The sequence below is a fragment of the Sapajus apella genome, unplaced genomic scaffold (genome assembly GCF_009761245.1).
Source record: "Sapajus apella isolate SASKATOON/1434 unplaced genomic scaffold, GSC_monkey_1.0 scaffold32, whole genome shotgun sequence".
NCBI classification, from domain to species: Eukaryota; Metazoa; Chordata; class Mammalia; order Primates; family Cebidae; genus Sapajus; species Sapajus apella.
Genome location: NW_022436972.1, coordinates 6,275,217 through 6,286,539, shown reverse-complemented (window position 1 = coordinate 6,286,539; position 11,323 = coordinate 6,275,217). Strand labels below are relative to the sequence as shown.

General features: G+C 40.5%; 1 protein-coding gene across 4 annotated transcripts in view; it reads left to right on the top strand.

Moving 5' to 3' along the window:
• The first annotated feature begins 867 nt into the window (after nt 1-867).
• Nucleotides 868-11,323, top strand: part of N4BP2L2 (NEDD4 binding protein 2 like 2) — a 98,035-nt gene continuing 87,579 nt past the window's right edge. The window contains exons 1-2 of one of the 4 annotated variants that reach the window (XM_032294428.1): nt 868-872; nt 6,205-7,454. In XM_032294428.1, coding sequence (XP_032150319.1) covers nt 6,205-7,454 — 1,250 coding nt within the window. In that variant the 5' untranslated portion in view covers nt 868-872. Of the gene's footprint in view, nt 873-4,079; nt 4,292-6,204; nt 7,455-11,323 lie in introns of those variants that run through there. The other 3 variants (XM_032294427.1, XM_032294429.1, XM_032294430.1) reach the window with 3 other exon arrangements.

Genomic DNA, 11,323 nt, shown 5'->3' with positions numbered 1-11,323 from the left:
GTTCTGGAAAATGCGAAAAACATCAGACAAATTCCAATATAAGAGCATGCTACAAGAAACCTGATCAGTTTTCCTCAAAATTGTCAAGGGCGGCTGGGCACTGTGGCTCACACCTGTAATCTCAGCACTTTGGGAGGTAGAGGCAGGTGGATTGCTTGAGCTCAGGAGTTTGAGATCAGCCTGACCAACATGTTGAACCTGTCTCTACTAAAAATACAAAAATTAGGCTGGGTGTGGTGGCTCGCGCCTGTAATCCCAGAACTTTGGGAGGCCGAGGAGGGTGGATCACCTGAGGTCACGAGTTCCAGACCATCCTAACATAGTGAAACCCTCTCTCTACTAAAATACAAAAATTAGCCAGGCATGGTGGCATGCGCCTGTAGTCCCAGTTACTTGGGAGGCTGAGGCAGTAGAATCACTTGAACCCAGGAGGCAGAGGTTGCAGTGAGTGGAGACCTGCCATTGCACTCCAGCCTGAATGACAGAGCCAGACTCTGTCTACAAAATAATACTGTTGTATTGGACCGAGTGTAGAAAGTTATCACCAAGACAAAAGTATGCCAGATTGCAGGGTCATTTATTATGCTGGCGACCACAGAGGACTCACGTCTCTCCAACCTGTGGTGCCAAAAGGAGGGTGCTACAATTTTTTATACCCGAAAAACCACCTTGGGAGTGGGGGTGAGGGGCGGGGATGGGGATGAAAAGGTTTCGGACATTCCAAGGGCTAGCGGATTCTGTGATTCACCTCCTGGGCGAGACATGGGCGGGGGTCTCCGGACATTCCTAGGTCTAGGGGACTTTTGTCATTCTGTTTGTTACCTCAGTGGTTTACAGAAGTCAAGATATACATTTGTTTACACATTGTCTGGGTGGTGATAGAAGTCACAGATTTTAGCAGTTACTGATAAGAAAAGGTAAGCAGCTTTACATAGTTTTGCAGAACAAACTAGCAGTTCTATTTATAGCGGCCAAGAACAGCAGTTATTGTGAGGAGAATGGGGCAGCCATTGCAACTTATTTAAAAACAGTTTTGCATTTTATAAAAATAGTGTTGCTCAGGTTCTGGCTCCAGGCCAGCACAATATCACAATACTACTAATAATAATACAAAAATTAGCTGGATGTGGTGGCAGGTGCTTGTAGTCTAAGCTACTTGGGAGGCTGAAGCAGAATCACTTGAACCTGGGAGGCGGAGGTTGCAGTCAGCCGAGATGGTGTCACTGCACTCCAGACTGGGAAACAGCAAGACTCAGGCCCAAAAAAAAAAGGTCAAGGTCATAAAAAATAAGCTTAAGATATTAAAAAATAAGTTTAAGAAATTGTTACAGCTGGGCGCGGTGGCTCACGCCTGTAATCCCAGCACTTTGGGAGGCCGAGGCGGGTGGATCACGAGGTCAAGAGATCGAGACCATCCTGGTCAACAAGGTGAAACCCCGTCTCTACTAAAAATACAAAAAATTAGCTGGGCATGGTGGCGCGTGCCTGTAATCCCAGCTACTCAGGAGGCTGAGGCAGGAGAATTGCCTGAACCCAGGAGGCGGAGGTTGCGGTGAGCCGAGATCGCGCCATTGCACTCCAGCCTGGGTAACAAGAGCAAAACTCCGCCTCAAAAAAAAAAAAAAAAAAAAAAAAAAGAAATTGTTACAGCCAAAGGAAGCCTAAGGAAACATGTTAACTAAAGGTAAGGTGGTATCCTGGATGGAATCCAGAACAAAGAGGGCATTTAGGTAAAAAAACAAAGAACGAATGTTATACAACTAATATATAACCGATATGTAACTTAATGTTATATATTACATGTTATTGTAACTAATAAGTTATAACAAGTTAATGTTCATGTATCAATGTTAGGTCATTCGTTGTAACAATGTAAGGTTAGAAATGGGGAAACTGTATATGTGTGTGTGGTACATGGGAACTCTATCATTTGCTCGATTTTTCTGTGCATTTAAAACCATCCTAAAAATATTAATAGTAAATAAGTAAGGAGAGCAATGGAGTACAACCCCCTGAACAAGAGGAATCCATAAATTCATATTTGTTATTCGCGTCCAAAATACCAGATATTAAAGGCATTTAATAAAGAGATCTTCCAAACAGGCTTTGTGTGGGCGACAAGGCCGTTTTATTTCGCGCTTGGGTGCAAGCAGGCCGAATCCGAGAAAGGACTGGCGAAGGGAGTAGAGGTGGGAACTGGTTTTATAGGTTGGGGCAATTTTTGCGGGGCAGGGGTGTTACAGAGTAAGATCAGTTACAGTGGTGGGGGTAGGGGCAAGGAGTATACATTACCATAAGTTCAGTAACAATGGCGGGTGGGGTTAGGCCTAAGAGTAGTTAAGATGGGAGGGTGGAGGGGAGGAATATTCACAGAACAAGAACAGTTAAGGTGGCAGGGTGGGGTGAGAAGTATTCACATTATCATAATAACAATTAAGATGGCAGGGTGGATAGAGAAGCTCAATGTCCAGGGGAAGCTCCCCTGGGTGATCAGGGATAATGGCGAATGCCGGGTCGGGGGGCGGGGGTGAGTGGGGGTTGATTAACCGAGGCAGGCAGAACTTCAGACTTTCTGGGTCCCGGCTTGCACATGGAGGCCTGACAATACTGACAGTGAATAAATAAATAAGCAACGTTCTGCTCTGTAGCAGCATCTGGATTGACAAATGTGGAAGGCTTGAAGGAGTTGGGAAAAAAAAACCCAACACTTATGGAATCTGAACCATAAGATTAAGTTTGATTAGAAGCTGCTGCTTCTCAAAGTATAACCTCACTGATTGCTTATTAGTTGTAAGGGGGAAAATATGCCGTGGAGAAACAGGGCAATACCTTGATGGGGTGATAAAGATTAATATTATTTTATAATGAGCATCCTATGCCTGCAGAACGCCACAACCTCACTTAAATGTGATTGTTTCAAAGGAGGATGCATGTCTTGAATTTAATTATGAGAAGACAAAGTTCGTAGCAGAAATCTGCATTTGAGATAAAGTTCTTTGTAAAAGGATGGATTACTTTGGTAAACACTCTTGATCACAGGGCTGTTAATCAAATGTATATATTCCAGAGTGTAATTTTAACAACAAATGAAATTATCATCACATTGGGGATGGAGAAGGGTACATATCCACAGAATCATTTAAATATGAAGAGATGACCAGTTTTCCTTGCAGGGACCTGAAATAATGGGGGATGGGGAACCAGTGGAGTGAGGGTTGGAGAGGTGGTGGGAAGAGAAAAGGGGCCCTCAGTTGAGGACTGCCAGTTGTTTGGTTTGTACTTACTTAAAAAAAAAAAAAGTATAAATTTTTAAATTTTTTTAAAGATTGGGTTTCACCATTATGGCCACGCTGGTCTTGAACTCCTGACCTCCGGTGAACCACCCACCTCGGCCTCCCAAAGTGCTATGATTACAGTCGTGAGCCACCGCGCCCTGCTGGTTTGTACTTACTTTTAACCTAACAAACATTTACGTAGCGCTCGTTCTTACCAACAACTCGCGTTCTACGTGTTTTTCACATTGACTCTTTTAATGGGAAAGCTCAGTGATTGGTGTGTATTTCCAAAAAAACAAAACAGCGACATGTCACTAAACGATTTTATTCGTATTTTTATCCGTTATTGGGGACCTGCACTGCAGTAATTCTTTCCTTCCACATAAAAGCATGAGCCTAAAATTACGCCAGGTGGTCATTCGTAGAAACGACCAGAATCCAAATTTGTGATATCAGCTGTGGAGTTCCGTTTGAAAAGTCAGCTGGTTCTTTGTCTTCTAGAAAGCCCTATGAAACATGCACTGAGAGCCGCTTATACATCTATTTAGGGGCGTCAGGTTCTCATATTCCCTTTTTCTTCGGGGGTGAACGCCAGAGGAGGTCGCTGCGTTCTTTTAACTAAAGTTGGTGTTTTTAAATAACTTCCTTGTTGCAGATCTAGGAACTAATTCCGGTCTAATTTTGTTTCCAAATTAGTGCGTTATTCACGCCATGGATTCTGGGAGACCTAGTCTGCATGACGTGAGGTTTACGGAGCCGGAGTGAACGTCGGACTTCAATTCCCACAATGCCTGGCGCAAACGCCTAGTTGCAGCCTGGGTAAACCGTGAGGTGGCCGCCATGTTGCGTAAGGAGGTACGGCTTGTTACCGAGATTCTGACCCTGGGCTTTTAGACCCACCAGATCTCGGCTCTGGTGGTGTGCCTCCGCTTTTCTTTCACGTTTACGGAGGTTCGTGTCTTTCTAGAAGAAGGCTTTGCTGGGAGTTAAAGGTCAATGCGTAGGAGTAGAGTAAGGTGAGTAGACGCCCCGTTTTAGGTGAGGGTGGGGTGGTGGTGGCGTTTTTCGCTTTCTTCTTGACTGGACCCCTTAGATTAGCTGTAAACGTAAAAGCAAGCTCGGTGTGAATTTTTGCGTCTCGGAGACCTCCAGAATTCCTGGACAAGACCTGAGCACATCTCCTTTGGGACAAAAAAGCTGGGTGACGCACTTTTGCCCGGGCCGCTCACTCTGGAAGTCTTGAGGCTTGGGGCTCGGGTTGTGGCTAGGCCAAGCTGTGTTAACGCGACCCGCTTGCTCTTCCTCGGCATTTTTCTGAGACATTTCGAATGAGGAAATGAGAAACCGAAAGGTGGCCTTAGGAGGAGGCCTATTGCCGAGAGGATGGCGTTCTCCGCAGTTGTCTTCCTCCAGACTTTCTGTGGCCTACTTGCCTCATTCTCTAGTTCGCCTTTTTGTCCGTTTTTTTCTCTCGTGTTAGTGAGGAACACCAGAGAGTGGCACAATGAAGAGTTCGGTAGAATAAGCCTCTGGGCTGTACTTGAGGTCGCTAAGATATTTTAGGGGAAGCATTTTTTTTTCCTGAGACAGGGTCTCGCTCTGTCGCCCAGGCTGGAGTGCGGTGGCGCCATCTCGGCTGACTGCAACCTCCGCCTCCCCCCCCCACCCCTCAAGCGATCCTCCCACCGTATCCTCCCGAGTAGGCGGGATCGCAGGTGCGTGCCACTGTGCCAGGCTAATTTATTGCCTTTTGTTGTTGTTTTGTTGTTGTTTGTATATTTTGTTTGTTTTTGCGACGGAGTCTTGTTCTGTCGCCCAGGCTAGAGTTCAATGGCGCGATCTCGGCTCACTGCTACCTCTGCCTCTCGGGTTCAAGCAATTCTGCCTCAGCCTCCGGAGTAGCTAGGATTACAGGCGCCTGCCACCGTGCCCGGCTAATTTTTGTATTTTTATAGAAACGGGGTTTCACCATCTTGGCCAGGCTGGCCTCAAACTCCTGACCTCGTGATCCACCCGCCTCCGCCTCCCGAAGTGTTGGGATTACAGGCGTGAGCCACGGCTCCCGGCCATTTATTGTGTTTTTATTAGAGATGGAGTTAGGCCATGTTGCTATGCTGGTCTTGAACTCCTGAGCAGCAATCCGCCCGCCTCAGCCTCCCAAGTGCTGGGATTACACACTTGAGCCACTCCGCCAGGCCCAAAGGGAAGCAAATTTTATCTTTTATGATAGACAGTTTGGAAAAGATGAACGCTTTGATCTTTGAGAGTTGCCAGATTTGTTACTAAATTTCTGTTAAGTTGCAACTGATCTCTTTCACCCTTTTAAATTAACGCACTACACCCATTTAGGAATCTCTTTTACACTAACTACTCACAGTAAAAGGCCCCCAAAGACTGGCATTTCAGTTAATCTAATCCAACATTTGAATGCTAAGGAAATTGATTGAGGTTTGGGAGAGAACTGGAGCTATATCCTCTCAAAAACAGTGATTTTAAGTAAGGAGATGCTTAGGTTGCAGTGTACCACAACGAGTTTGAGTATATGTTAATTTAGTGTTGGCAGTTTTACTATCCTTTTATGTACCCAATTGTATATCTATATCGTAAAAATATATTACTGATTCAACTTTACAGACATACTTAAATCTTTTAGGTCCTCCAAATTCAGAAATGGATCGTTTAATTTTGAGATAGATATAGATATATAGATATGTATTTTAAAGGATATTCAACGAGATCCCTCCCATAAACCACCATGTTATGACTGTGCTTAAATAATAAGTGGTTATAAAATTGACTTTGGTATTTTGGGAAATTGTTACCATTAAATATTTATAATCACAAATTTAAATGTCTTTGTTTATGAAGAAATTTTTATTTAGATTTTTAAGATATTAGCTAGTAATTGTATGATTTATTTACTTCTCAGATGTCTTGTGAAATTGAAGGTAAATTCTTGGGACCTAGAGAAGTAACAAGTGAACCACGCTGTAAAAAATTGAAGTCAACTTCAGAGGCTTATGTTTTTCACAATCATAGTGATGCTGATTTTCACAGAATCCAAGAGAAAACTGGAAATGATTGGGTCCCTGTGACCATCATTGATGTCAGAGGACGTAGTTATTTGCAGGAAGATAAAACCAAAACTACGGATTTGTATAGACCTTTGCATGATGAGCTGCCTGGTAATAGACCAGATGTTATTGAATCCATTCATTCACAGGTTTTACAGGAATCACGTCCTCCGTTATTATCTACGGACGATGAGATATATAGCACAAGTAAAGCATTTATAGGACCCATTTATAAACCCCCTCAGAAAAAGAAACGAAATGAAAGGAGGAATGAGGCAGACACTCTAAATGGTAGAAATGGCAGAGGAGGACAAACAGAGAAACAGAAATTTAACTCTGAAAAATCAGAGATTGACAATGAATTATTCCAATTTTACAAAGAAATTGAAGAGCTTGAAAAGGAAAAAGACGATTTTGAGAACAGTTGTAAAGAATCTGAACCTTCTCAGGAACAATTTATTCCATTTTATCAGGGTCATAATAATGGTCTCTTAAAACCTGAAGAAAAGAAAGATCTTAGTAATAATGCTCTTCCATCACATTGTGATTTTCAACAGAACTTGGGGAATGAGCCAGGCAAATATCCCTGTAATGGACAAGTGATACCTACATTTTGTGACACTTCATTTACTTCTTTCAGGCCTGAATGGCGATCAGTGCATCCTTTTATAGTGCCCCGTGGTCCTCCCCTTCCCAGTTTGAACTATCATTTAAATTTTCAAAGATTCAGTGCTACACCAAATCCGCGATCAAATATTTTCCAAACCCAAGATGACTCTCAGATGCAAAATGGATATTATGTAAATAATTGTCATGTTAACTGGAATTGTATGACTTTTGATCGGAACAACAAATATACTGACTGTAGTGAGAATAGGAGTAGTGTTCATCCCTCTGGAAATGACTGCAGTATGCAAGATGAATATGTGAGTAATGGTTTCTGTGAAGTCAGAGAAAGATGCTGGAAAGATCCTTGTATGGACAAGCATAAAGGAACAGACAGGTTTGTGAACCAGCAGTTTGAAGAGGCAAAGTTAAATAAATTGCAGAAGTTGCTTATTCTTTTAAGAGGTCTGCCTGGTTCTGGGAAAACAACATTGTCTCGGTAAGTAAAGGATACCAACTGAATACTTGGTAATTCATTATTTAAAAATTATAAATGGTATTTGTCACCAGCTGCAGTGGCTCCTGCATGTAATCCCAACACTTTGGAAAGCCAAAGTGGGTGGGTCACTTGAGCTCAGGAGTTCAGGATCAGCCTGGGCAACATAGTGAGACTGTCTCTAAAAAATAAAAATTTTAAAACTGTAAATTTGTAATCAGTGACATGCTTTCTTGTTTCTAGTAGAAGAAAATCTTTAATTTGTTATACTTAAGAATAGCATCTGACAGTGTAACTATTTAAAATCTTTTCTGATAGAAGAAAGGAGGATTGGCATATATATATATATAGATTCTGCTAAGGGCTTTAAAATAGGTAACACTATAATTATGTCCGTGATGAAAGTGAATGCTAGTTGAGAACTGTCCTGGCCTACCCTTTTAGTCAGCTATTCAAGAGAAGTTGGACTCTGTTAGAAAATTCGGGTTTTTCAAGTTCAGCTGGAGGTAAGAAAAAAAAAAAAAAGAAAATTTGAGTATTGACTCAGTTATTTCACTTTTTCACCTTGGGCAAGTTTTGCTCTCTCTTAATGGAATAAATGATACTTAATTTTTCCAGAATTATTTTGGGAATCAAATGAGATAACCCAAGGAAAGGAATTTTGAATGTGTTGAGTACTGTGCCATGTTTATACCATTGATTGGCAGAAGGAACTTTTTTTTGATGTCTTAAAATTCAGGAGTTTGAAGTGAGCAATATCTCAACTGGCATTAGAACTTGTGGTGGTTTATTGTAGTACAAGATATTTCAAATTCCTTTTTTTGTTTACATTTTAAAACTATTGATGCAGTTGAATATATTTATGAAATTGTGAAAAAATAGTGTAAAGAAAGCAGTACAAATTCTCAGCAATTTATATAAGGTGGTTCAAGATTTGTGCCAGACAAGGAGAAAAAGAAAATTTTTTGGTATCTTTGGGTGAGGACGGAGAAGTCCCAAAAACCATTTTGCAAATGTTTTATATTTACTAGCAAGACAGTCTATCTAAACTAAATAAATACTTGTTTCAGAGGAAAGACATTAGAGAAAGATTTAATTTCTGATATTTCAAGCTGGATTGTAAACTGTGATCTTTGTGAATGAGGTAATTCATTCCAAAGTTAAATTTTGCTCTTCGTATTTTGATTCCTTTTACTATAGTGAGGATTTTGTAGAGAAAATGAAATTTCACCTCTTAATACAAGTTAGGAATGAGGTTTCACAAACATGGGCAGTCTTGTAGGTTTAGGATATACTATCAGAGAAAGTAAATAATTGAAATTTGGAAATTCGATAAAAGAGTCCGCTAGTTAGGACCAGTTGACTTAAGAGTGGGTATGGAAGAAACGGAAAAAAAGTTAGACTTGAGACAACATATTGGAGTATGTTGAAACTAAAGGTGAATAAAGTAGTGGAAATTCAATATAATATAAAGGAGGCATTGTAGTGGGAGATATTAGAGGTGATTAGATATGTCTGTTTATGTGAATAATAGATACGTAAGAATGGAAGTTATATGTAGTACCAACAAGTACCATTTGTATTGTGATTCACAATTTACAGAGTATTTCCATATATAAAAATCTTGTGAGATGGGTTGTTTTTTCATCTTACAGAAGGAGCAGAGGCTAAAGGAAGTTCAGATTAAGTGACTTAGAAGTTACAAAAACTAGTAAGAGATCAAACTAGGAATAAAATGATAGCATGTTTTTTCCCCTTGCCTTTACTTTAATGTTTAATGGGTGTATAGTCTTACATGTGACTCCTGACTTCAAGTAGCCTGGTTAAAGAGGCAGAAGTACCTCATTAGGTCAGCATTTTTTGAGTGAAGTCGTGTTGGTTATTTGGAATTAGATATAAAGTCACATATTCTTTGGTGAGGAATGGCTTCATATAGGAGTTCCCATGTCAAACAAGCTTTGACAAAAGAATAGAGTGAAAATTGGTAGATCAGAGTTGAGCTGATTTGGAGGACCAAATTAAAAGACCAGCTGGACGCAATAGTGCACGCCTGAAATCCCACCACTTTGGGAGGCCAAGGCAGGCAGATTGCTTGAGCACAGGAGTTCTAGACCAGCCTGGGTAACCTGGGTATCTCAGCTACTTGGGAGGCTGAGCCCCAGAGGCTGCAGCAGTCGATGATTGCCCCACTGCACTCTAGTCTGAGTGACAGATTGAGACCCTGACTCAAAAAAAAAAAAAAAATTAGTAATGTTTGCATTTGGTATGTGGTAATGAGTGTAGGCGGTTGGATAAAATTCAGATTCTTTAGAGGTAGTGTTCAAGTCGTCTTTACTTAATTTAGTCCTTGCCCGAATCTCAGTCAGCATGTCTCTATCGTGGTCAGTATTCAAGATGTATGATGATGATTCTGAGCAAGACAGTAGGCCATGATAGCCTTTGCCATAGTTTTGGCCCATAGGGTGTTTATGGATTAGGATAGCCCAATAAAGATGTTACTTTTCCCCCGTTTGATGTATAAATTCAGAGAAACTTTAACCTAAATCCCAAAGGAATTTTTGTGTGAATTTGAGAAGCCAATAAAATTTGTTTGGTATTTAACTATAACAAGGACAGTTTGAAGAAAACGAGACTTACTCCACCAGCTATCAAAATATACTTAGAAACTACTGTAGTTAAAACTTTGCAATAACTAGCAAAAGAACAAACATAAAATTAGATAGAAAACCCAGAAACAGGCTAGGCATGGTGGCTTACACCTGTAATCCCAACAGTTTGGGAACCTGTGGTGGGAGCATCAGTTGAGGTCAGAAGTTTGAGATCAATTTGGGCAACACAGACCCTGTTTCTATTAAAAAAAATGAATTTTTTTTAAAGGAAAACAATTCAGAAACATACCTGCATATCAGAGAATTTAATATTTGGTGAAATGACATATCAGTAGGGCAGAATATTCAGTAAATGGTAATAGGATATTTGATTGTTAGTTTGGAAAAATATTTAAAGCCCCTATCTTAAATCATTGACAAAAATAACTTCTAGATGGATAAAGGACTAAAAGTAAAAACCAACAAGGAAACTGGAAGAAAATATAGATTTTTAAAAATAATTTGAAAGAATGGGTAAAACAGTAGGATCTGTCTTACCACCCAAGAAATTAAAAGTGAGGGAATTTAAGAATTAAGTTTTTTGTTGTCTTCTGTTTTAACTATTGTGGATATTTAAACAGTGGTAGGCTGAATAATGTCCCCCTAAAGATATCCATGTCCTAAACCCTAAAACCTGTGCATATGTTGCCTTACATGGTAAATGGTATTTTGCAAATTTGATTAGGTTAAGGATCTTAGGATAGGGAGGCTGTCCTGGATTATCTGGATTGGCTCAATATATTCACAAAGGTTCTTAATAAGAGGGAGGCAGGAGGAATTGGTCATATAGAGAAGGGGTAAGACCAAAAGCAAAGATCAAGAGAGAAGCTACGGTGTTGGCTTTGAAAATGGTGGAATGTCCCATAAGCCCAGGTGTGCAGCTAACCTTTAGAAGCCAGAAAAGCAAGAAAACAAATCCATAGAGCTTCCAGAAGTAACATCAGTCTGCAAGCACTTGGTTTTTTAGCTCAGGACTACTAACTTTCAAAACTGTAAGATAAATTCCTGTTGTTTTTAAGTTTGTGGTGGTATAGAAGTTATAGAAACTAATACACTTACCATAGTTTGGAGCGAGATGGGAAGAGATTATTTTTTTTTCCTCCTCCTCTTGGAGAAGGTAAGTCTCTAAACCCCAGAGGAAAGACTTGATTTTCTTCATGTAGGTCCCTTTATTGTTAATTCAGGGAGTGTTTAGAGATTGAAGTACCCCAGTAAAGTAGTCTC